The sequence below is a fragment of the Nothoprocta perdicaria genome, unplaced genomic scaffold (assembly GCF_003342845.1).
Source record: "Nothoprocta perdicaria isolate Ctin4 unplaced genomic scaffold, notPer1 scaffold_2, whole genome shotgun sequence".
Lineage (NCBI taxonomy): Eukaryota > Metazoa > Chordata > Aves > Tinamiformes > Tinamidae > Nothoprocta > Nothoprocta perdicaria.
The window spans coordinates 2997204-3025181 of record NW_020455204.1 but is presented as its reverse complement, the minus strand read 5'-3'; the positions used below and the strand labels follow the sequence as shown (position 1 = coordinate 3025181).

The following is a 27978-nucleotide window of genomic DNA, read 5'->3' as shown; positions in this document are numbered from 1 at the left end:
TTCTTACAGGTTAATGAATTTTCTTCTTGGTTACTGATCCAGGAGTGAAAGGAACCACTGCATCTTTCAAACCAGAAAGCAAGCAGTTAAAATACGGCCAGCAGTAGGTGCACTTACAGTACAGTACTGCAATGGGGCTACAATGGGCATTACGCATAGGAGTGTCAATTACAATTCTTCAGGCTTAAAAGATTCATTGAAAGCATGAAAAGCCAAAACTACCAGAAACTGCCCTCCTGAATGGCTCAAAGGAGTTAGTGGATAAGCTGAGAGAGGCCACAAGACATGACCACCGATAAAGAACTGGGAAGAGGAACAGCAACGTTTGAGCATGCCCAGTCCTTTAAGTCCTTGTCCTACAAAAAAGAGGAGACAAACGTTTCAGTGAAGGAAGTTTTAGCAGTGTCTGAAAACACACACTCTTTCCTGTCTCTATGCTTTATATACACTGTATTTGCAATAGGTTTCAGAAGGCAGCACTAACACATTTACCAAGAAACACTGAAAAGCTCCTTAGCCATGGCATTTTAAGTCAACTGCTGTTAACTGGCCTACACTATAAATGCTAACCACAAATTATCAGCATATCACTATTAGTCTAAATACAAATAGCTACACTTCAGTATATCAACCAAATCGACTCTTCATAGAGACATTTAAGGTAATATTTTTAGCAGATCATAAATTTTCTTAGCATTGGGTCATTGATATCTTTATTCCTAATCTCTTTATACCTTRATTCCTAATACAACCTAGTAAATATGGACTGGGCAAAGAAGTAGGTAAGAGGGATCATATCCTGGGATTTACCACATTAACTGCTCGCTCTGCTTCCTGGATGCTACGGCCTATTAAAAACAACCTTCACCTTCCTTCTAAAAAGTCACACTATTTTCTTCCAAGACCACTTATGTATTGTCAGTGCTTAAGTATAATTAATATTAGCAAGTATGGAAGGAAAATGAGCACCATCCATCCTATTGTGTCTGTATTCTAATTCTATTGGCAAAGGCTAACTAATAAAAACAGACAGATGTACTAACCTCAGATTCATCTAAAGTATAATTATTAAAGATACTTTTGAGTGTTAGCAAGCAGGTTTAATAAACAAAATATTTCTAAAACTCAAATTAACTTCAACTGTAAGCATCTATACATTTCAACACTGATGCAAGTGACACTAGATATTACTCTATTTCAGCAAGAATTTTATTTCCGAAAGTTTCCTCAACTTCGAGCCCCCACGCCAACATTAACTAAAAGGCACAGGGCTAAAAGCAACCCAGAAACTCAAATTCCATTTTCAGTGCAGAAAAAAATATAAAGTACAGGAAAGCAACAAAGCTGCAACAGCAGGTGCCTGTCTCAGCCACAGACCTCCCTGCAGGGAGGACCTTCCCGGGCTCAAAATTCAGCCGTTCTGCTGAAACTGCCATCGAGAGGTGGCACTTGCACAAAGCTGCTGTTGGCTGAGAATAGCACAGCAACTATTTTTAAGACCATAACCAAGGCAACCTAGGCTAGGCTGTCTTCGGAGATGCTTTAATATATTGGTATCATGGAAGTTCACACCTATCACAGAAATTATCACATCAATTTTGACAAACTTTGTACAGAACTATAGACTTGTAAGGCTTGCAGTATACGAAGACCACTTAACTGTATCTGTCATATATATTCCATTAACGTAAGCTATAAAAATGTACTTAAAAATTCTTTCCTTATTCTTCAAGTTACAGATCTTTAATAGATTTAAAATACAATTGTCAGAGACACTGGAAACCAGTCAATATGTTTTAAAGGGATTTTCACCTAAAACTGAAGCTTTGGGTCATTATTATTTTTTTTCCTTAAGAGATTCCTAAGAGATTTCCCCTCTGTACATTACATTTAAGGAAGTATTTTTAAAATAAGCATTTGAAGCCATGCAATGAGAGATTCTGTAGTATTTTATCTTTGTCACCTTACATAGTCTTTTGAATAATACTGGCAAAGTGCTTGATAGCTTTTATCCTGAGAGATACTATTCAGGTGTAGCACCCATTCCTTAAATGTAACCTAAAATCTAGGCAAATATCTCAGAATTGCCTGTATTCCCCATAGGCACTTTAATATTGCAGAGAAAATTAAACCCATTTCTCTAATAACAAAACAGGACAGGTCAAATTATAGGCACAACCTTTTTATAAGAAAAATGGTAGATTACACTACTGACAACCACAAAACTGCAAAATTCTTCCCCATATTCTTGTGACTTTACCTATGCACAATCTAAGATCGATATCCTGGCTGGAATCTAGCAGTTTCCTCGAAAATCAGTTCTTTCAGCTTTTCCTTCGGCAAGTCATCCAACTCCATGTCAAACTTGAAGGGTGCTTCAGCTACAGGCTAATAATACAAAAACACATTAGTACTCTTGCTAGGATTACTGCATTCTTGAATTTCAAGTAGTATGTGCATGAAAAAAAATCTGAAAAAGAATATAAGMTAAAAATAATCTATTACTGTACATTTTTTTTCAGAAAGCCAACTCTGTTATTCCTTTTTGGACTTTTTATACTGGTTTACCAAATTTTGAAATCAACCTGTAGTAAACAGACCCTCATACCTAAAAATGTTAAAATATTTGCCTAACAGAGGCATGTAATTTGGTAGTCATCTGAGGAAAAGTGATCTGAAACATTTCTTTTTTTTCTTTTTTCTCCCAGAAGTCAATCTTATTTCCTCCTCTTCTACTTTTGCACCAAAGTAATCTGAAATCTTATCAGCATTATATGAAACTAAAGCAAGTTCAGCATTCTTAGCTTTCTTTTTAATGGATAATCTGATGGCAATCTCAGTTATTTTCCTCCCTTACTTTGCTCATTATAAAACAAAATCAAAATACATTAAAAAGTCTGATTTCCAGGAGATTATTCTTTAACATTTACTCATTTTGCATTATTCTTCCAAAATGCAGTACCATAACAATATAAAACAARAAAAGTTTCCAGTTGGGAGTAACGTCCAACAGATTTTATGATTTGATTAATTATTTAAACTACCATTAGATATCAGATATCTAAGCAAACCTTTCTAAATCACAAGAAAACTTAAGAATGCAAAACCAGACATTATCAAGCAAAATCTACCATTTATCTGGTTCACTGCTAAAAAGAAAAATTAAGCAAAATCCTACATGTTCAGAGCCCCATCACTTTTATAATTTTGTAGTCTGAACAGGGAACAGATAGAGACGGCCCCTTAAAAGGATGGTAAGACAGTTAACTTGCAAGTACTTGACTATATAATGACCCCTTAAAGTCTGTCTTTCCTACGTTTATGCTGTAAAACTCACTGAATACAAATTATGGTTTAGAAGAAACTCTGTAACAAATCTGTGGCTACCTTATTGGAGGTGTATTAACCTGGGTACTTACTGCCATAAATCTATAAAGAAAATATGTAGCGAAGTTTGACATTTCCTATGAGAAATTAACACCAGAACATTTCTTTAGACACCCCTAAAAAGAAGCTGCACTACTTTCAAGTCTATAGAGCACCCACAGTTCTTTAACTTCTTATTCTCAAGAGGGAACACATCATTTTTATACATAATAAAGTATTATTTTGGAGTTTATTGGCTAATATAGTGTTCTGAATTTCCACAGGGCACCAGAAAGCAAATATTGTTTCATGAAGTAATGATGACTATACATGCTATATGAACACATTCCTAAAAAAAMTGGTTAGTTGATCTTTATAGTTCGATCTTGGTAATTTTTAACTCTTACAGCAGCAAAAACATCATCCTTAAGCTAATGAGGAAAATCATTTAACCAATAACATATACATTGTAACATGGTCTTTACCTCATCACTTGGATCATAATACTGCTCCAGATACGGATGGGCTAAAGCTTGCTCCACTTCAATTCGCTTATGAGGATTAAAAGTCAACATTTTATCCAACAAATCAAGTGCTAAGAGGAAGAAAAAAAATAAACTTCAATGTATGTTCCAAATTGCAATGTGCAAAAAGGTTACAATTGCTGATATTACACAAAAAATATGCGCTATTTAAAAAGACACAGCAGTCTAAATTTAGGTTAAATTTAAGTCTTTGCAGTTCCTCTGCTGTAGCAGCAGTAATAGAAGCAAGAGAATACTGCCTGTAGCTTAGGCAGAGTATCTTCCTCTGTCCAGCATATCAGCATTCCTTGTGACAGATTTTCATTTCCAGAAAAAGAAAAGTGGAAAAAAAAAAAAAAAAGAAAGAAAAAAAAAAAGGAAAAAGTGCAGCAGTTTCAGCATCGTGAGTTCTATTCCATTTCTGCTTGCCACATGATTTACAACATAACAATAAAAAGCACAGCTTCTCAGTGCACCAAAGCAGCTGTAGTTTTGCATCAGAATAAGATGCCTGGATACAAAGAAGCTCAGAGACAAAAATTTACCATCGCCTTTAAAGGTGGTAAAACAAAAAAACCTTACCCTACACAGCAATTAAATTTCTTTCTAGTTTTCTCAACATTGAAAACTTGCATGTTGACACCGTGCCAAGGCACTTTGTGCACAGTGCTTTTCGCTGAAATGTTGGCAAATAGTTTTTTGAAACTCTGCTCTGTCAAAGTTAATCTGAAGGCACAATGAAAAGTCACACGAACTGCATGTTCAAGTACATCAGCCAAGTACATCAGCACTGCTGCAATTTGAGCTGTCAAACGCCAACATCAGAAAATTCGCAGTGATGAGCATGATTATAAAAGCTGAATAAATCACTGCCTTCTGAAGAAAGTATCAATGATAAGAATAATCAGCTCTACATTATTCCTTGTGCAGAAAGCAGTGCAGTACCTGATCATATTCACAAAATTATTGTATTAGTTCAAAAACTTATGTGACTTTTTAATTGTCAGAGTGGGCAAGTTGCTCCCTGTAGAGCAACTCAAACTGTATGAGGTGGAATTTAAAAGGCAAGTTAACATTACATAGCAAAACAAAGACACATCTAGCAAGGAATTGCAAAGAATGACAATTCTTCTCCATTTGCTGTTGCAGCTTTAGCTATAATTAYCATAAATGTAATATTTTTAAGAGTTTAGAATTTAGCATTTTGAATTACTTAAAAGTCCACGTTTTGAAGGATTTTATCAAATCTGGTATAGAGTGGACAGACTGCACAAATCATATAAAATGATTTGGAATTAAGAAGCTAATCTTACTTCTGTTTCCAGAAGTTCTCTTCATAATTTTTTCGATGCCTGTGTCAAAATCCAGTCCCAAAACTCAGCACCTGAGTACGGTATCATTCTTTTGAAGATGATATTAAAAGTTATGATTTCCACGTTTTACGTGGAAGATCAAGCTCAGAAAACCAAAACATGCAATTCTATCACATTAAAATTTGTGTAACAAGATGTAAGCTGGTAGGAACAGCTTCATGTTGATTCAAGTTTTCATAATGGATGTAAATAGTTGTTTTAAGGGACTGGAATGTTTTCTTTCTGCCACAGAWAATGCTAAACGCTTAAGGTGGTTTTGAATCCCACCCCACTATTACTACTTTTAGTGCTCACTTCCATTATTAAAGGACTGATGCAATTTAATAGAACATAAAATAATACCTTTGGGGTCAGCATTTGGAAACAGCCTGTTCCATGGTACCTTATTTTTGTGTGGTAGGGAAAGTAAGTAGTTTCTGGCCTTTAAATTTATTATACAATTCAAATCTTCTTGGGAAGGGGATCCAAGTATACCTAAAACAAACAAAATGCCACATTCCTATGAAAATTGCATTAAAATAGTCACATGACATCCTGTAAGACTCAGTACTAAAACTACCAGGAAAATTTCACCTTATTTCATAATTACAGAATATCTTATGACTTTTTAGAAATATCTACTAAAAACAATGAAGTTATTTTTTCTGGTAAGCAGACAAATGCATTTAAACTTGCCTAATTATCAGTACACCATTTAACAGGTTTCAAGAGTATAAGCTGCTTACCTGTAAAAATACATAAATCAATATATTAACTTTGATCTATTTGCATATTTGAGGGTTTTTTACATCTCTGCTGATGTATATAAACTGGTAGGTATCTTCTAGATTTCCCTCAAATCAGGACTAGGCTAGGCTAGTTGGTAGAGATGGGGAGAGCAGGTGGACGTGGAAACACTCTGGATATATTAAGCTTACCAAGGATATGGTTAAGTTGGTCAAGGTAGTGTTTTCCTGGAAAGATAGGTCTGTTGGAGAGCATCTCTGCCAGAATACAGCCTACTGACCAGATGTCAATAGACTTTGTATAACCCTGCAAGTAAAAGGAAAAAAAAAATTGAAAATTTGCTCAAAGATAATTTTGCGTATTTACAGCAACACGTTTCTTAACTAAATTTCGAAAGTGCACTTGTGCAATTGATTTTACCAGACCAGATGAGTCATGCTTAGTCATGTTGTTTAATTAATTTTTCTGGTACAGTAAAGAATAAGAATTGTATATCAAAAGCACTACCTAAAAGGAGTAACAAGAACTGAAACATGCAGTTACGTGCTGCGCCAAAAAGGATTCTCTTAAGTTTAGCTATACCGATTTAGTAATACAAGCTGCAAGGCTCCCTAACTTTAAAGTCAATTTACACTAACAAATTTTGGAAACAAGCTAATCCTTTATATACCCATTAATTCCACAGTTCCAAACAGCACAATAAATACACACATGCATGCCACGAAAAGATGCAGTCCTTCCTAAGAGTAAATGTTCTAAACGTGACATAAGACATAAATAAGAAGCCTCCATCATCAGGATGGAAGGTCAAAACAGATTGTTGGTTCATTAGCTTGTAAAACACAACAGATAAGTAGCCAAGATTATGTGGGAAGTCTAACAGTAGGAGACAAGATCTACACGATAACAAGAATGGAACAAATTACATGATTTTCATGCATGTAGCCTGTGTTATCTAAGAGAAGGGTTGGATTCAGCAGCAGTACAATTACCCTGGTGCTTCGGCAAGGTCACCTCAAGAGTCCACATCCTAAGAATTCCCTTGCCCTCTTCTCCCATAACCTGCTGTCCTTCACTCTCCTATTAGCAGGGAGCTTCCAGCAAAAGATAGTGATTTTGCTGAACCCACAGCCACCTCTGCATCACCTCCTCACAATGTGATTACTTGACTCTTTACAAACACTGTAATTCTAAAATTGCAGGTTACAGATCTACCACATAGCAATTTTATCACTTCTTAAGAAGCATACACAAAATATTTTTTTTGGTAAAATCTGATAAAACATACATGGATATCCAGAAATAAAGTTGAATCAGATCATCCTGTGCTTTGTGGCTCAAAAACACATATCCAATTCATTAGCTGAATACTTTCCAAAGTATATGAAACACAGTATTGTCTTAGCAAACCAAACTCAAATCAAACTGTGTGAAATATCTGAAAGCCCCTGCTCAGAGTGTTTTGGACTCTGGCAAAAAGTTATGAAGGCCCTGCAGAGAAATCAGCTACACCTTAACACAGCCACAGAGGCAACAGTGAATAACTTCAGTGTAAAATACAAAGAAATGATTTGATTAAGATTATGGGAAAGCAATTGAGATTGACACACAGCAAAGATCATATGCCCTCAAAATCAGACTTAGCCTCATCATACATTCCCACACCTAAACTAAGATGTCAAGATAAAACTAAGCCAGCATTTGCAAATTTTGATGAAGACACTCATAAAGTCATAAAATACTCTCATTACTAGCACTTGCACTGCTCTATCAAAGGCAATTTAATGGAAAGAAGACTCATGAATGACAAGGACTGAACACAAGAGCACTCACACACATGTATACCCAGTTATACTACGCAGTAATTATACCCAGAATCACACATTTATAGGAAGCCAGTATCTACACAGCAAACMCATTACTGAGTTCTCATGACTATGCACGCATCCTGATCCTAACACGGGGTGAGGGGGGAAAAAATCAGCAAAATTTGGTACTTGTGAGTAAACAAAAACACCACAGAAGTGTGCRATGGTTCTTACCTTGGAATTCAGCATGATTTCAGGAGCCCTGTACCAACGTGTGGCTACATATTCTGTTAAGAATCCTGTGTGATCATGATCTGGATCTGCAACACGAGCCAGTCCAAAGTCACAAATCTGGTTTTAAATTAAAAAAGGGCATATTAGAAATACAGCTTCCAATGCTAAAACAAACATTAACCAAGTCACCTTTCCCAACGTGTGATGCATTGCATACAAACATAGGAACATTAACCTGTATTTGTAGAAAACGATTATTAATGAAAAGGAATGGTAATGAAAGGTAATGAAAAGTGTTTTGGAAGCACGTACAGAGAGTTTTTGATCAGGCCCAACAGAAGAACAAATGTTACGGGAAAGAAAAATGTTCCTGGCGAGCAGTTTATTTTCTGCTAGCAGCTTACATAACACCCTCTCTGCTAGGTAGGTGGTAACACGTACTGCTCCAGCTTGATATTAGGAACTTATCAGCACAAGCGTAGAGAAAAGAGAAAGGGATTAGGACTGCCAGAAAACAGAAATTACCAACACATTCCTGGCACAGATCAATACTCTTTCTTGACAAAAGCTACTGCTACTGTCACAACCGTGCATCTTTGCAAAAGAAACATCCTGTCCTATCATGAGATAACGGGAGACTAGAGAAATCACACGCTGCCAGAGGAACTGAGAGGTTAAAAAAAACATAAAAAATTATCTGAAGTATCTCCCCCACCACAACATTTCTCAAGCCTATAACAGAGAGGTAATTCTATCCAAACACTAAGCATGACCTAGACTCGCAAGTCCAGCACAAAGGTAAAACTAGTTTTGAATGTCCTGTAGTAAGAAGGCAGAGACTCTTAATGGAAGCAGCAGCTCTTAAGGTTTTACAAGCGTCCTCTGTCCAGGTAGGAGATATTAAAACCAAAATATGAAGAAAAATAGTTTTCATAAATACAGCAGCTGCTGCTTCCTATCGTCCTATTGATAAACAGCAAGCTTGTAGATGGATACATTAGCCACATCCATTTGCTTTTACTGCCAAGCATCAGTCTAAGGATCAATTTCAACACAAAATTTATAACAATGGTATTTGCATGTGAATATTTTCTCTCAGAAAAAAAAAAAAATCAAATGTTTGCTTACTAAGCAGTTAAGAGGTTCCTCCTACACACATTTGGTAGTAGTTAGTTAATTGTGCATACTGCATGTGTTAAAGATTGGGAAATAGTAATACTGTGTAATCAATAAAGATTGTTCTATATTACTCCCCCCAAAAAAAMCAGAAATATTGCTGTATCCAGCCATCTGTTCCTTCATGTTCCTYGAGGGACAGCCAGTAAAACCTGGTTCAATTAAGAGACCAGTTAAAGAAGAAATGATTCAGTTGAGTAAAAGATACATCTGAAAGTCAGGATTTAGCAATCAAATGCTACAGAGGGACTGAAGTCCTGAAGAGGATTAATACTGATGAAACTCAAACCAGCCTCCATATAAAGGATTCCTTTGACTTTASCTACATATAACTCTACCCTTTATGTCTTAAAAAAAAGCAAAAAAATAGAAAGAATCCATTTAAGAATGTCAAGGTCTTCCCAGGCTACAGAGATAGCTGCCTCATTTGCAATTAGCAGCTTACATAAGGAGAAACAGCACAAATAATCAGATGAGTTTCCTGTAAAGACAGGTCGAGAAGCTGTAGAGAGCAGCATTAGGGACTTTAGAAAAAAACTATGCAGACAGAATTGTTGCAGSCTCCTCCTTTACCCTAAGAAAACAAACAAACAAACAAACCACACAGGCAGGCATGACTAAAGCAAGGAGACCTTTGCAGAATGAGGATATTCCATCTAAGCAAAAGGCTATAATTGGTTATAATGAAGACAGAGGAGGRATTCTCTCCAGTCCACAGTAAGGAGAAAGAACTGATTTAAAGATGCCCGTGAATCTCTCAATCCAAGCAGAAAGAAGTAGAATATGTAATGGAAGGTTTTTATTGAAGAAGTAGGGCCCAGTAAAATAACAAAGTCCCTGTTCACTTCATTAGAAACAGGTTAAGCAGAAAAAAAAAGGATTTCCATTAGTGGGAAAGGCACCGAGATGGAGGCTCAAGGAAAGAGCAGCTTTTGGCTGTGGCTTCGGCAGCTGACCAGAAACACTAAGAGGGCAGAACAGAGGAGAACCTGGAGGACACCATTCTATCCAAAGTTTCTCGTGAAAGGGAAGTGGAACCAGTGGTACTAGTTTTCATGAACTCTTAAACTTCATCCGTGACTAAGACATAAAAGGAACAGTAGTTAAAATCAAATTAGGTTCTCTGGACTTGTCACCTAGCTTCCAACAACAGTTTAAGTCAGCCTCCAGATGGAAACACTTAAGTACTCATCAAAACACATTTATAGGAGTTCTTAATCATTCCAACTTRAAGATTTTATCAAAATCAGTAAATTTTTTGCAATCTTACCAGTATAGAGAAAAAAAMCCATTAACCTCCAGTAATCAAATAGTGTCAATGATTATAGTGCATAGTTTTTAAAGACATCATGGGAGCAAAATTTAAAGAAACTTCAACTAACCTTGAGATCACAAGTGGTGTTAAGCAGCAAATTCGACGGTTTGAGGTCACGATGAAGCACGTTGGCTGAATGGATATATTTTAACCCTCTCAGAATCTGGTAGAGGAAATAACAGATGTGGTCATTGCTGAGGTGCTGAGTCTTTAAGAGCTTGTAAAGATCCGTCTCCATGAGATCTTGCACAATGTATCTGTCGGGCATCTGATGTAAGGCAGCAAAACAAACCAAGTCTCGTGACAGACATCAAAATGCACTACAAGATGAAACCTTTATCATCTTTTGTCTTTTGTCTGTTTCATGACAATTATCAAATTGTGAAAGTGTTTCTCACTTTACAAGTTTTGAACCTAATCGATCTTGCAGACCTTTACAGAATTAAGAGGCACTGGCATAGTCTTCTAAAACTGGTCATCATAAAACACTCTTCCTCTGTGACAGAATCTGAGTTTTCTGAGCGTCTTCATTTGATCAGATCCATCTCATCAATAAACAAAGTTTATTGAATAATACGATTCTAAGATACTTGCTACTTGTAGCATAACAAAGAGTGCAAAACTGAACAGTCTCTTTGCTACCTCCCCAGTCCCAAAATTCAGCTGTTTTTCTCCTTTACTGTCTTCATGCTACACTGGAAACAAACWGCCCTTTGTTTAGCACAATTAAACCCTAATATTTTCAGTCAGATGATTTTTCCCAAGGTTGGGATAAACAAGAAGAACAGAGGCTTTTTTCTGCTATAATAGGAACCAGTTAACTCTTGGGTTCTAGTTCCATTATCACTTTTCACTGAAATGGACAGGGCTGYACTGGAAAACACAGTTTCTGCCACCACGCTACCATGGCATCTTTTTGGAGGCAGCGTGCAGTGGTGTTACTTCAGATCGGGTATGGAAAAGAAACCTCAGACTCCCACATAAGGCTGACTCAACTCAAACAATATATTGCTAATTTATGAAGTGAAAACATTTGACCTAGATTCAGTAAATTCTATTTCTGCCTCCATGTGTCTAGTTTTTGTTTGTTTGTTTATTATGCCGGTGCTGCAGGGACCCAAGGAAACCAACAGGAAACCATGCATACGGACCCGGTGGCTGAACCTGAACAGAGTCTTAGGTATAGTCTCCTGGTTAACTAGGTCTAGCTCTACAGTGCTGACRCTTTACTCTGGAAAACAGGAAAGGACATATATTTATTTACTGGAAAAAGAATAAACAAAACTTGTGTTCATCTAGGTATCAAATCAGGGATTCTTTAAATGTCTCTTTCAATTCAGAGTAACAGGAGATGAGCTTTGATTAAAATTTAGTAAAGAAGAGAATGGAAAGAGGAAAACATGCAGAACAGGGAAGGAAAAAGCATCCACCACTRATTATGAAAAACAACTCAAGACTTTAAAAGGATACACATCTTTCATTTGTTCAATAGTTGGAGCTCTGATTATGTCATTTATTCCAATAATATTCTCATGCCTGAAGCGCAGCAGAATCTTAATCTCTCTCAGAGTTCTCTGGCAATACGTCTGATGCTCAAAAGGACTGATCTTCTTTATCGCAACTCGAACTTTGTTGACGTTGTCATAGGCAGAACTGTAACAGAAGAAACAACATTATAGTCACAAGGAATGTTAAACTCATTCATTTCAGAAAGTGAATTCACGCAAATTCAGCTGAATCTAGGGGATTTTTTTAACATTTTATTAACAGTGACCACAAGTGTATTTTCTTTTTAAGTTTGATAAACAGATAATATATTTATGCTCTATTACCAACTCATTTAAGTATCTACAAGCCCTCATCTTTTCCAACTGACTCAAAGTCTGTTGATTGTTCAGTATCTGAACAAAGAAAAAGGTATTCATCATCTTCACCAGCCTGTGGAAAAAAAACAAGTTTGAATCTTTCCCTATAAGCTAAAAACATTTAAAAAGAAATGCAAGAAAAGAAATGCAAGATAGAAGTTCCYCTTGGGTTTACCCACTCATTGTGGAGAGCAAAAAAGACTTTGGAAATCACCTGTGAATTCCACACCCAAGCCTACCTCCCGCAAGCAATTCCAACTGCCACTACCTCTGACTCCTCCATCAAGCTACACTTACAGCATGTCCAGCGAAGATTAGATATTGTAGAACAAAAGGATAGAGAATTTATGAAAACACCTTTCTATGCTCAACTGCAAAAACAAGAGAGTTCCAGAAGAGAGAAATTAGACTATTTGTGTGAAGCCAGAGCAAGGAGCAGTGCATTGAAGGAACAKGTTGATTTTGATCTGTATTTATAGATACACTGCCTTGCTACAGATTGCTTTCAGCAGCTCAGAAAAGCATTCCTAGCCGGGTCTAACAAAGCAGCTTCTGTATTTCTGTTCAAAATCCYGCTCCTCATAAGGACTACTAGAACTAGCAAAAAGGCTCATGAAAGCATGACTTTTTTTCGATTTTAGATTCATATTGACTTAAAAACTGTAGAACTGGTCCTGCTCATGCAAACACCAAAGCATATCACTGCACACTTTTGCCTCTGTATTAAAAGTATATGATAATTGAGTGGAACAGAGTCTGTGCCTATGGTTGCTTGCTTGTTTTAAATACATATAAAGGCTTCTCTGGTCTTCCTAACATTTCTTTTTACTATTGATTTGTTCTAAAATTAAGAAATAATCAAGCATATTTCTGTGAATATCAGCTCTTTTATATAAAAAATACACAGCCAGGCATGCTTTACGTTTCACAGATTTTCCATAATCAAGTCACAGAACGTTCTCTGAAACCCTCTGAAGTGGCACTACCCTGCCGAGACGTCCAGGTATCAGATTATCACGTGAAGCAGAACAAAACCTGAAGATCTGATAGGAAAAGAGAACCCAGAATGACTTCAGGTACCTGGGCACTTCAGAGTCTTCTAAYACAAGGCAGATTTGTGGTACATTAAGGTGTTCTTGAGAAACTATATGACTACTGTATAAAGAAATGTATACAGTACATTTTTCACTTTTGCTATAAAAAAAAGAGAGCCTTTTTTGCAATTAAGATACTCATATGGTTCATGTATAGGTATTGACATCCTTTTGCATAATTTTTTCTACAGAGTTAGTTTGACCCATTTGCATCTATAACTCCAGTCTAGGAACAGACAGGCTGCACTTTGGTCTCTATAAACACTGAATTCAAATGGTGCACAGTGTTTTGAAATTCCACATCCTCAGCAAGTGTTAATTATGACTGTTGCTATTACATATTTATAGATAACACATGAACAGTTCTCAGATCTCAAAATAGGTAATAGCCAAGTGCTGTAAGTGGAACTTGGCACAGCCTTCAAGAACACTCTGCCTTTAGTAGTTTCTTAGTTAATCAGTTAATCACCTGAGTTGCTTACGATACACCAGTAAGGTAAGTCACAGCAGAAGCAGAAGACAAAACTACAAGTAATTTTGAAGAAAAACATGTGTTTGAGAAAAGACATAAGGGAATAGTGTATTTTATCCCTTTACACAAGCCTCCTACTTCCTCCTGCAAGTAGACTGCAGGATTTTTTTCCTCCCTCAATGCAGAATCCAACTTCCTTTTAAAGTACTGGACAGCAGCAGCAGCTACGCAGCACAGAAAAAGGCAACATGCCCAATAGTTAACAAATGATGCTGCTTGGGTAAAAGCTCCTAATCACTTACAATATTTGACAAAACTCCAAGATCACACGGAAATTTGTTTCTCAAGCAAAAGTTGATTACCGGTAAAAAATATGCACGTCTCTTCAATGAACATGAATCAAGCACGACTTGCTCTTGTAGCTCTTTTTCAATTATAGTTCTTGAAACATTTTGCTAGAAGGCAGCTTAGGCTATTCTTAAGAAAGTATTTTGGTTTTCAGATGGTTCAATACGTGATTCAGTATGGAAAAAGCAAAGCATATGCAGTGAAGATTTAATCAATTTCCTCTCCAGGGTATATTTTGCATACAGTCATTTTTCTGTTCCTATCAGAAGATCTCACCACACTAAGGTACCTAAGTATGCTTTTATGTTACTACTGCAAAGACTGAGCTCACAAGAGCAAGAACAAAATAGAACTTAGTTGAAACATTAAAAGAGACACTGGATTTATGTCCATCATTACACCTGGGCAAAATGGGCTTTTTTTTGTAACATAGGCATCTAAAATATTACCTAAATTCCAATGAACACGGAGCTAATCATATGAAGAGCTATACAAATGCATATGTGCTTATGCATATTTTAAATAACATGAATAATACAGGTACACAAAGAATCTGCATTATCAAGTTAACATTTCACATTCTCAAAGTCACAGCCCTTAAAACAAATACGGCCTTGAGTAAGCTCTGTGACCCTTTAAGAACCAGTATCCTTTTAATAAGGCCTGAAGACCTTCAAGATCCTGAAGATGCTGGCATCAGGAGAAAAGGGAGGAAAAGAGAAAAAAAAACAGAAAAATAAAAAGAACATTCACTTTAATCTACTATGGGTTTCAACTTGTCTGCCATTATTTAGGCAGAAAAGGTACTCCCTGTTCTTAAAACTGTAAGTTAGACTGAATTTCAGTAGAATTGAAGMAAGCTGCATGTCCCCTCCTTCACATACCACATATAGCAGTATTTATTTCACTATGYAGGAAACTAACACAATCGGGTCCTTCAGAGGTCAGACACAGTCATTTCCTGAAGCCTGTTCTATTCTTCACACTCTCTGTCCAACTTCTATCATCAGCACCAGGTTTAGCCACTGCTCTCCAACACGCTGCTGCAGATAAACACTACTATAAAAAATGCAAATCCAAACCCCAATGCATTAACTCACTGCAGTTAATAGAAAGCTTACTTATCTCTTAACGTAGGATTTATCTTGCTTAACCTTAGCTAAAATTAGAGACCTAATTTTATGACTAATAATCATCTAGGCTCCCCCTACAGTTCAATGAGGAATAGATCCACAGATTTATCCTATCTACCATCAAGCACATCCTAAATTTAGTTGATCTGCATTTAAGTGCTGTCCCAGTGTGCAGTGTCTTATGTAGAACTGAATGTCTGGACAAATAAATCTCAAGTATTTATATTTTCTGTGAACCAGTTACCTGTGTCTACCTTCTAAAGAAAAGGACCTTGTCTTATCAGGACTTTTTCCTGAGAAGATAAGAGACCAGTAAAGCAGCAGTAGCGCTTTACATACCGACCATAAGGACTCAACAACCTTGAGTGCTAATGCACAACTTGCAGTTCACAACTGTTAATCACTTACACCAATCACAACATACAGAACTTTCGTTTTTACTGTGTGATTCACATTATGATGAAGTTGGTTACTAATATTTTGATTAGCCCAAAGAAGGGTTTCTTTTCCCTCCAATGGTGCACAGCTTCACAAGTCCATGTAACCATTCATTTGAGGGCTATTTATCTGTAGCATGATAAACGTAAATATAGAGTCAGGCGGTTACAAAGCTAATATACACAACATTATTCCTATTTCCAGTTGTGCCTGTTATCCTGTGGCAACCTGCTATAGGACTACTATGCAGATACATTAAAGACCCCCCATAGAGACCAATATAAGCCCTAAAATTTGCAGTTTCATCATTTTCAATATAAAGCGTCTTGTAAATATAAAACAAAGATTTGAATAAAATAAAACCTCTCACACAGCTGTACTCAGTAAATAAATGGGCACTTAYAACCTAAGCATTGTGTCATGCAGGTTTTAAAGCCGACGTCTTATCCTTTTACTACTCTGATACCAACTTCCTGTTTAAAGTGTCCAGGGTGGGGCTGCTTCCAAGGTCAATAACCCAAACAGGCTCTGCAGTATCTGAGGAGCTCAAGGAGAAAAGAAACAACAAAAACAATCGCTAAGCTGAATCTGTTACACAGCCCTTATCCCACCAACTCCTCAGGGAAGGGCAGTTTTTCAGGAGACAGAAGGGGTCCGATGCCAACCTCCCATTCCTTCTCCGGGCCACAACTGTGGTATGTTCTGCCTTCCACCCCTGTTCCTCCCAAGTCTCATTTTGGGGAAGAGCTGGGACAAGTGAGAGCACGCTGCAGCTGCCGGGAGCAGCTTCTGGCAGGAGTTGCAGCCTGCAGAGGGCTGGTTCTTCACACAACCATTGGACAAAACAAGTGCCTGCTCTGTGAGCATCCTCCATCCTCCTCTGCCTAGAGGCTCATCCATTGTGGAGTTTTCTTCCAGCACATCTAGGATCGTTCACCTTAGAGCTGTTAGTATGTGCGTACACCCGCATAAAAATCCACAACGCTACCGGCGAGCATCCTAATTACAACCTTAAATAGAATAGCAAGTTGAAGTTTTAAAWGGATGTTTTAGCAGTGGCTTTGTGCTGTCATGGCAACAAGATTCCAAGGGCATATCCAGGGATAAAAATCTCTCTGAAATACTGCTTACAACTAGGATAGGGAAGGAAAAAATAATTCCAAGCAAACAAGCCATCCTATAAAGACCTTTACTCTTTTCTACATTTAGCTCAATCGCAGATATTTCCGCCACATACTGACATTTATCAAGTTACGATGCAAATAGTTTGAACTTATTTTTAAGACTGCTGTAAGAAAAATAACACATTATTAGTAGATAGTTGCCTAGCAGTATCATAATGGATGGCTCGGCYAATTTGGCACAACTTGGAGGGGTGGGGGAAGGTGGTTACAGGGTGTGCTTTCTTTTTCTTTAAATACATATAAAGAAACATCAAACCCTTCAGTTTCTTGAGAATAAATGGTTCTGACTCGAGAAGATCAAAATACGGGGAGCTTCAGTGCATTATTCTAACTGAGGGGATTTTTTGTTCGTTTTCCAAAGAGCAAGGACCAGAAAAACRAAGTCATACAAGAACAGCCAGCAAAGCTGTCATTTTATAATATTGAATAAGCTTTCTGTCCCCAATTGTAACCTTAATTATCTAAGGTTATTAGACGTCTTTTAACTTTGTTTCTTCCACTACTTCATACTATCTTTGAGGTTAAATACAGTATATTAGACCTTTCCGATTAATACTACCTTACCAAATCAGCAGCTGCTTTTAAGAGACAAATTCAGATAACTCAGAATAAATTTGAATAGAAGAGGTATATATTATATTTCAATAAAAGCCTCAGTAAAAAAAGAATCTTTTTCTCATCCATTATACAGACATGTATTCAAGGTTTCAAAAATGAAGATRGGAAAGGAAAAACATCCAGAGGATCCCTCCAAGCGCAGCTATTCAAACAACRGATTCCCGAATTCTCCATCGTGTATACACAAAGTACTAGAAAACTGCCTGAAGTTATAAATTGCAGGATGACCACAAATTTAACTTTTAGCTGAGGAGAAGAAAAACAACAGCAGCTGTTTGTAGGCATTGAACTGATACTTTTTATACTTTGATTTTTTTTTCCCCTCTCTCTATGCAAAGGGCAAAGGAAAGCAGAACAATAGGAAACATTAGAACATTAAAGTAACTAACAGGTAGATATGATCCATTCTGCAGCAGAATTAACCTTGCCTTGCCTGAAAATTCCTAACTGCCTGCTATTTGAACATTTCTTTTCTTTTAGTGGTTTTTGATTTGCCAGAGCTCTAGTATCACTGCATGGATTACTGCTTTGGGCTAAGCCAATCTGAACAGCTGTTCCTAAATCTCCTATCTCGACTCCTGTGGAAAGCAACTGTCACGATTTACACACTCATCATGAATTTATCTGTAACCTCAGTCCCTTTTTTTAATCTGTTGCTCATCATCAAATCAAAGTCCTGGTATGGTTTTATTTTTATGGAACTGAACATGCTACTTGAGATTGTATTTATTATGAAGTTGATCTTTTTTTTCCCTTTTTTCCAAAATGAGGGAGTAWGAAAGAACCTTTTACATAAAATGGTGTCCTCTCCTTTACCCCAAGTGTATAGCAAGGTGCTCAAATAATCATTGCTCATTGATCAATCATTACAAYTACCATTAACATTCCTTTGCTAGACCTATGAAGACTGCCTCAGTTCTCTCCAATCTGGACTAAAATAAACTGCATTATCTTCCTTTTTACCATGTTCTTTTTCAACCGTTTTACCAATGTCATTTAATACCCATTCTAACATTAGAGGTTTCCAGCACAATTGTGTCAAGTCTTTCCCACCATGACAAAAGTGAATAATTACCCTTAAGTGATTTTACTCATTGAGAGTTTCCATCTACCACAATTTATTGCCCTTCACGCCATGAGTTAAGGCCTTTTTGTAACCTCCTGTAATAGATTTGTTTTCCTTCATCTATTCAAGTAACTCTTGCAGGTTACAAAGTCACAGTTTTTCAGAATTAGGAATGTAAAGAGACCTTCCCCATCAAAATTATAATTTTGAACTATTTACTACATATGATTTCACAGTTTAACTCCTTAGATCACTCCTACTATTCTGAATAGAAATTTATAGCCAGGGAAAAYGGAGTCAGTCTGTTAAAGGAACTAAAATCACCAAAAGCTCAGCCAATTCATAATCCTGGGTGTGGTAGACTAAATGACTGGCTRTTTTGTTAGCACCTATTAGGACAAAATACAAATAGAGGCGATTCTACAACTACACCTTAATATTAGTATTAAAAAATATCTATTTCACCCAATAGTCTGTTAGGTTTTGTGAAATAAATCATTTAACTCCATTGTGTTCTAATCAATCATAGTTGTTCCAGGAAASCCATCAGTTCTCTAAATTTCCTGTACCTTTTTATATGTGTTTTTTAATATAAATTTTAACTGTCACTATGACTCCAAACCACCCTATTTGCCTGCTCCATTTTATACCACTTTAGTTCACGTCAGGTCAAGCTCCAGAAAACAGACTTGTCAAACAGACTCCTACTATTTTGTCTCCTTTTGCCTTCCCATTTTTCTTCCCCATTTTAGAGAGGAAGACCTACCAGTGCCATTTCCTCTGATGCCAAKTATATCCTTTAACACCATCCATTCTGAATTTAATGTTTTGGCAAACTTTTATGTTCAAAGACCTTTTGGATASCTCTGAAATAAGATCCCTACCCCAAAAGGGATTCAAGTATTAGAACATTGCTATACTCAGCTAAGTACTCAGCTATACTCAGCTATAATAAGTTTCAATACCTTTCTTCTCTCGGTACAAATTAAGACAAATTCCGTAAGTATAAATGTCAGCACAAAACTGAGACAGTTCGGCAACACCCAAGACAACCTAAAGGCTCAGTGAATTAAAAGAAAGGGTATTTCTCATTTTCTTGGTTGTAGTAAGAGCTTTCTTTGTGCTAATTTGGAGAACTGAAAAAGCTCAAAAAAGCTTCAGAGTATAAACAGTAAAGAAGCCCTCTAACTGTGTATTCCTATTCCCTTCTTTTATCAGCACTAGCATCCACTTGGTTTTGCACAAGCGACATCAACTGATCTCTTAAAAAGAAAGGAAGGAAAAAAAAAAGAAAAAAGTGCATTTATTTTTCAGTTAAAACAGTTTTCCAATACAGTTAACTCTGCAGCTGTGTAAGCACTAGCATCAGCAGAGGAGAGCAAGGAGGAATWACATGACCTGAGGCGGGGAAGGAAAGGCTGCCCCTTTAGAAGCAGCACAGACTTAGATCAGCATAAGTCAATCATGAAAACCACAGCTTAAGTTTCTAGCCCTGATTGTCCTGAAAACTAAACCTCCAAACAYGAGCCAATAAAGCGCTGGCTTCCTCATTCTGTGCTTACGACTTCTCCGAGACGCAGCAAGAAACAACCGAGAAAAGTGAGGGCAGGTCAGTTACGTAACCCTCATTACTCCAGATGCTTGGGAAAAAAAGCAGGGAGCAGCAGCAAAGCAGGCTACGCGTTTGCGGGAAGTATCTACCTCCTCTCCCTCACACCCAAGAGACAAGAGCATAAAACCAAAGCTGCCAGTCAAGTTTACTCCTTTACCTCAAGTTCTAATTATTTTCTTCTACTCCAAACGCTTTTCCTAAAAACAGCTTTACAAAATGGAAAAGACCCACACAATTGCTTATTTTTTTAGGAATTAGCTTATTTTGTTCTTCGATGCACATCTTCAGAAAAAAAATATTTTGATGTTTAATTCCAAAACAATTTAACAGCAAACATACCCCCCCAAATCATTCACACACACTCAGAAGCAGAGGTTTCCTAACCTGCATAAACATYGGTCCAACAAAAGAAGTGTCACAAAGCACAGAAAAAAAAATTGTTAGTGTTCACTCTGCCAAAAACAACATCAAGAAAAACCACTAGCACTGTGAACCTCACCAATACCAGAAGTTACTTTCCTTCAGTATCACAGTAAACAGGGCATTTTTGCATGCTTAAAAAAAGGACATGCCAATACTAAACCCTGTAAAACAGCAWGTTCCCATAGAACTTGGCAAATTCTTGGCTTATCAACTGCAGTGTGGGGAGTGCTCTATACACTTTGAGTTTAATTTAGGACATTTTAGCACTAACTCWCGGAGCAAACTGCCTTCCTAACCAACAAAAAGCAAGGTTCTGCAGCGACAGCTGCAAATTTTAAGAARAAGTATAAAGTGAAGTAACTACATATCATAAACTGTATGTCTAGTTGTTGGTACTTACAACACAGATTAATTACTTTTTATCATGTAACAGAAACTCCCATTTGCATTATAAAATGGTGAAATACTCCACAGTGTTTATCTGGTGAAAATATGTTGAAATACAAAAGAACTTCCAAAAGAAGACTTTTTTCCCCMGTGACTATTATTACTTTTTATGATTCTATGTATTCCTCAACAAAGCAGGTAGCAAAATAACATGCACACAAGTAAATTATGTCACTGAAAGACAAAGAGTCCTAAGGAGAAACAGAGCAACCATTTTATCCGTCTCTTTCAACCAGCATGTAGACAGGCAACAGGGCACTAAAAATGTCCCACCACAGCAGTCAGTGCAGACAGCTCTGCACGAGATCCTCCTCCTCCTACATGAGCAGACTAACGCAGCGCCTAGAAGCAGAACGGAAAGGGGTGGGGACAGGAATGCTCTCTGAAACAGAAACCAACCTCCTGCACAGTGATGGAGACCGAGAAATCTCATTCGGGCCAGAGTATCAACCAAGTTTCTCATCGAATAACTCCAGGTGAACTAAGGAGAGGAAGCGTTGCTTGGATCTAATTAATCTGTTTGGTCAAAGTTGACCATGAAATCACTCACTTTGGAATTTTAGAAGAAGCTAAGTGTAATAATAGCATCTTTACATCCAGTGAAGTTGTGCTAAAGCAAAGACAAAATAATTCACCTTCTGATAAGGGAGATTCACCTAAGAGCAAAATGAACTAACATTATATTACTTATATCATCTAGGCTTGACACAGGTAAATAATCTAAAACAAAACACACTAATTCATGTTTACTATAAACTTTGCATTACACACAGTAATATTATACCCTAAAATATGCTTTACAATGAYACTCTTCATCAGTGATTTGCAGAACAAAACTGTTAATTCAAGTATAATTAAAACCAGTTAATAAAATATGCTTTTTTAAAACGTCGTTTGACAAATTCCAAAACACAGAACACTGAACTTCGTCCATCARCAGTATGTGCTGGCAGCAATAACGACTTGCCATGGCTGGGACTGCATCAGCAAGCATGGAGCTAGCAGGTCCAGGAAAGATTAGTCCCGTGTGACCACATCTGAAATTCTGTGTCCAGTTTTGCTCTCTCTCAGTCCCAGAGCAAGTCCAGCAGAGAACCACTCGGATGGACAGGGAGCTGGAGCACATGACATGAACACAGAGCTGAGGAAACTGGTTTGTCTTGGCCTTGAGGGAAAAAAACAGCTGGGGGTGCGAGCAGATACTCGGTCTGTCTAAAACTACCTGAAGGGGGATTACAGAGAAAACTGATCCAAACTCTTCATGGAAACCAAGCGCACAATGGGCAAGTGGCACCAGTGGCAAGTTGCTGCAAGGGAAATGCTCATGAGTAAAAGGAGAAAAATTTCACCACACAGGTGGTTAAACACTAGAACATGCTGCCCAGAGAAACCGGACTCTCCATCCTTGGAGATTTCCAAGCTGACAAGACCCTGAGCAGTGTGATCTAATCCTGAGGTTAGTCCTGCTTTGAGCCGGAGGCTGGACTACGTGACCTCAACACATCCCTTCTAGTCAACATTATTCTATGAAATATTCCACAGCGAGATGTCGAAAAAAAATAATAAAAAAATCTATTAAACTGAACAGTGAATTCCTTTCCTGGGGCACAGTTGAAAGCTATGACAAAGTATCAACATATTAAAAAATTATGATGTTGGTTAAGTGCTAGTTTTCAGCTGAACTGTGCACATATTCAGCAGGTAAGTGTTAATGCTCTTCCCACAGGCAGCATCTCCCCACTCATAAACAAGCAGCTCACTGAACCAACAAAGCCTGATTTTCTACAAATACACGTTTCTGTTCTCCTCGAGAGTACCAATAAACCCACTCCCGAAACTGGGGCATCTGCAATGTTCCCGGGGGGGAATCGGACTTCACACATTTGACCGCTTGGTATAGTCTCTTCTTTGGTGGACCAGTTTAAAGGATCTCTCTACCAAAATACCTTTTTAAAAAAAAAATCTGCAGGTAGTTTGCATATTTAAGACCTCCACCATCTGTCAAATTTGATGAAAGGCAGGCAGCAGGTTCAAGAGCCATATGTGGGGGTACAGGAGACAGACTAACACAACCACATATGGATAATGTGAACACATAAGCCATATTTCCATAATAAATCATGCTAAAAAAAAAGCCATCGAGTTATCTTTATCTGTTTCTGTGGGCTGGACCATGCTATGTTAAGAAAATGTGCATTTATTTATGAAATGCAAGTGTCCCTAAGCTGCACTCTTCAACTCTGAAGCTAGTATCCCATTACTTTGGGCGGACAGGAAAAGATGCTGCCTCTCATCTCCCATAAATCTTAAAGACAGCTCTAATACGTGAAGAGAGAAGTCATCTTGCTGTCCCTTCCCCAACGCCTGCTCAACAGCTTCCTGACCACTCCTTGCCTCACAGGGGACAGAAGAACTGCTCTCGCTGCTCTCTTTTTTGTTTCCACATGCGTTTAAGGAAGTGCTACAAGTCCACGTGACAGCTGAAGGGAAAAGTTTGCCCTGGTGTCCCTCTTCTCCAGGGGCAGCAGGTAACCAGCCACCATTCCCAGCTTTTTAYCCTCATCTTTGCACTAACTAGAATGTATTACAGCTGCATAACTCRGTCAGCTCCCCGTTTTCCATAATGMACAGACCAGAACATGTTAATTAAGTTATCAACACCCATAGCCAACCTGTGCTCCCAAAAAAACATCTATAAGCAAGAAGAGATACCTCTAAACCAGCTCTGTCACAGAGTACTCACTCCAGAACAGTGGAATWCTTAAAGGGACATATTACAGGTCACTTCTGTTCCTCACCACCAAGCAAACAGGCTCCAAACCTCCAATCTGACCCTCAGGTGATACAACTGGTCTCCACGTATATCATTAACCCAGTCAATGCTATTTTCACCTGTTAATATGAATGCCTGTTATCTTACAGAGAAATCTCTCCCTAGCCATTTCACTTTTCAATCTCTTTAGAAAATACTRATTTTTATATAAAAATTTCTCTTCTAAAAGGAAAACTGCCAAATGTTTTAAGTACTCATTTTTCAATACCGCATGAATGATTATCTAGTAATTAGCTTATTTTAAAAATCTAATTTTTCTCCAGATCACCAACTCAAAGATGTCTTTCTAACAACACAGTAAAATCCAAGCCAAGAAATGCAAGATTTGAGCTTCACAATTGTTTGTTCCAACTGCATTCATCGTTATTACTTACTTTTGATGTTTGCAGCAGTGATAATAAAAGAAAGCCCAAAAACTGGAATACAGGACTAAACATCCTTATCATACTCCCATTGATTCTTTCCAAAAATCTAATAGGTTTTAATCTGTCAAAAGATCATCCTTGGCAAATTCACGCTGACCAAACAGATGAYTCTCTCCAAAACAGTAAGGCCGAACACAGTCATATTTCATCAGTGTGTGTATTTAGAGTACAGCCAGTTAACAGGTTATAGTCAGCACTGCCAAAAGCAAAACCAGATTTGGGGAGGAAGAGGGAATCTTGAAATGTTCTATTGGGAAGCTATTTCTGTAACTTTCAGACCTAGTCTCAAAGTCAGTTCTAGGTGACTCTCAGGTTAACAGTCCCCTATATCACTGTAAAACAGATTATTATCACAAAGAACTTCACATCGAAATTCCTCAAAACAACTCTTAAGCAAAAGGGGAAGAAAACAAGAAACACACACAGTATTTGGGTAAATTAATTCAGAGTAACAAATGTCACTATATGACTAAATACCGGCTCAAAGCTGCAAGAATGTCTTGCAGTCACAGAAACTGTTGAAGATCTCAGATAAAACTTTCCTTGCATTGTGGTAATTCCCTAATTTCACGTGCAAGGACCGAAAACAAGAAATAGGTTAGAAAAAGATACTGACATGGGTACCCATTTATTAATCATCTCACAACCACCCCCAGCAACAAAATATCTGAGTAAGATGCAAGGCTTTATCAAAGAATAAACACATTTGGCAGAGGACATTCCTGGAGGACATTGTGACTGAGATTTCCTTGATAACATACCTCTTGCATATGAATCTGAGAAAGTGCAGCCATAACATAGCAGTAAATATACTGCTCAAATAAGGTTATTTTACTCAAAACCTATTTAAGTTAAAAACGACTGTAAGAGAGGAAACAGCCAAATGCCTTTAAGGGCTTTCAAATTCAGAAGAGAGAACGTTCATGTACACTCCATTCTGGTGTCTTCTTCTATTTTTTGCGCTATTGTTTTATGTTCTAATCAATATTTCTCAAACATTCTATTCTCTCCGCTGCCAAGCCAAAACAGAAGACTGGCTATGACAACGCTATCCTAAGAACACATAATTTGTCCTTCTATTCAGTAATATAATTAAAATAATTTTATCTTGTTTTTGAGAAATACAAGGATCAGGAAAAACACAGACAAGAGGGAGGGTTTAAAAGTTAAACCACTTGTTTTCCACATAACCTTATGGCAGAACAACCAGAATCTCTGAAATTGCATGTATTAGCTYGGGCCTAAAATACAAATGCACCAAAGCTTGCTTTGTTTTCCTTCATTAAATTGAACCGATTTAAATGGATTTTGCAGCTGCAGGAAATACYTCCATGTTCATCCTTATAGCTTGCCCTTTGCTCACCTCAAGGGAGAGGCTTCTGCAGATGCGCAGTGCGTTACCAATCAAGGCAAGGCATCAGTTAGGAATAATCTGCATACCATCCATCTCCATTGACTGATTAGTAATCTCATTTAACCAGAGCAGCTCACATACTGTGCCCCACACAAAACATCGCATTTGCTATGGCAGTTAAGCAGAACACGTGCAGTACTACACTTACCAAGCATACAATACAAACRGAGAGTTAGTTCCCTGGCACTTCACACCCAAGGCAGAAGAGCAGCAATTAATTAAGAGCACAGCATATCAAATTTAGTGCATTTAGTACACTAAAAATTTCAGGGGGGAAAATGGAGAGGCCAAATGTGCACTTCAACTGACCTACAGTTTTGCGGTTTGTTTTTACTTGATTTTTATTATTATTATTGTTAGTAACTGTGTATAGACCTTCATATTAAACAAAAAATAATAAAGATAACACTACACAGTGAGTCTTTGAGAAAGCAAACTTAAAATATTAAGTAACAGACCTTCGTATCACACCATTTGGAGGGGAAGAGAGTGGCCATATTTCCTCTGTATCTCTCATAACCCAGTGATGCCAAAAAAGGGCATCAACTGCCATCCTACCGCCTCTTGTAATCTTTGATCATTGGTGAAACACGAAATACTTCAGCTTTCATGCAATGTCTCCATTAACAGGCGTTTTGGTTTACATATTGAAGGTGCTTCCCATAGCTAGCACAGTGAAGGCTGCAATCCACACCTTAAGCAGAGGCTTATCCCCCAGCTAAACTCGGGCCTAAATGGAAGCTTCCATTTGGAGAGACAAGGTGACTCCATTTTGCCAAACTGGCACAATCCAGCTGCAAAATCTGACTCGGAGGCCACGAAGGGCCTGCACGGAGAGGCGTGCTAGTTTATAGCAGATTAACCACCCCTGATACAGCTTTCATCAAGTCCCAACCTGCAAAACGCACGCAGGGCGGCTGGTCAAATTCAAACACGTTGAAGAAACACAAGTGCTGGAAGGAAGTTGACCAAACAAGCACGATATTTAAATGTGAATGCCTTATTTTAAAAATAAGCCACTCTGTCCTTATTTTTTTTTTTTTTTGCAAAGGAAAACAGAGGCTGTAGCTAAGGTCAYGGCGCACGTCAGCCTTGCAGCCCTGTCACCAGGTACAGCATCACCGCCGCTCAACCACCACACGCAGCTCAAAGAAAACCCCTCTCCCCTCCAAACCGGCTCCGCTCACGTCCTCGGTGTTCCTCACTCGTCTCGCTTAGCTTTCGAAGGCGGACACCAACCCGAGCACACGCACACAACTGCTTTGTGGCTTYACCCCAGAGCCCTCCGGCTATAACCAAGTCCCCGCAGAGCTGCGGGAGCCGAGCAGAACTTCCCCACGCACGGATGTTATCCGGGGCAATAATCCGGCTGCCCGGCGCGCACCCGGAGCCGCTGCGAGGCACAGGGGCAGGGATCCGCATGCCCACGTCCACTTTATTTTGCTGTTTATCCGTTATGCTCTTGAAGGCGGGCGGCAGAGGCACAAAGAGAAACACAGAGCACGATGTCATGACCTGTCCCCCGCCCGCCCTTTTCAGTGCCTGTAATAGGACTACGAGGGGGGGAAAAAGGAGAAAACAACCTGCGAGGAAGGAGCAGGAATATATATAGTATATATTAATGTATATTTAAAAGCAAGAGGTATAGAAGGGCGAGGGGCCGCGTAGCTGCACCCCACGGTGCAGGAATCCTGCATGGGGGGGCGGGAAGAGGCCGGGGAGGGGACGGGCGATGCCGGAGGGACGAGGCGGCCGCGGCTCCCCGTGCGCCGGGGCCGGGGCCGCTGCCCGCGCCAAGGGCGGCGCGGGGCCGGGGCGGCTGCGGCCGGGCGGGGCGGAGGGCAGGGGCGCCGGGCGCGCTCACTCACCACACCATGCCGTAGGCCCCCTCGCCGATGTAGGAGAGGTTGGTGTAGCGCGGCCCCACGTCGAACACTTGGCCTCGCACCATCTCCGGGCCGCCCGCGTTGGCGGCGCCGCCCGCAGCCCCGGCCCCCGACACCGCCGCCATGTTGTGTCCGTGCCGGGAACCGCGGTGACTGCGCGCGGGAGGGGACGGGGGGCGGAGGGAGGGAAGGCGGGGA

The 27978-nt window shown here is 38.6% G+C and overlaps 1 protein-coding gene across 1 annotated transcript; it reads right to left on the bottom strand.

The window, feature by feature from the left end:
* On the bottom strand, positions 1 to 27938 carry MAPK1 (mitogen-activated protein kinase 1). The gene is made up of 9 exons (XM_026037672.1): positions 27763 to 27938; positions 11993 to 12175; positions 10590 to 10779; positions 8032 to 8148; positions 6181 to 6295; positions 5606 to 5737; positions 3852 to 3961; positions 2261 to 2388; positions 1 to 356 (listed from the first exon to the last, which is right to left on the bottom strand). The coding sequence occupies exons 1-8, from the start codon at positions 27903 to 27905 to the stop codon at positions 2272 to 2274; spliced, it is 1107 nt and encodes a 368-aa protein (XP_025893457.1). The 5' UTR covers positions 27906 to 27938; the 3' UTR covers positions 1 to 356; positions 2261 to 2271.
* Between the last annotated feature and the right edge of the window lie 40 nt (positions 27939 to 27978).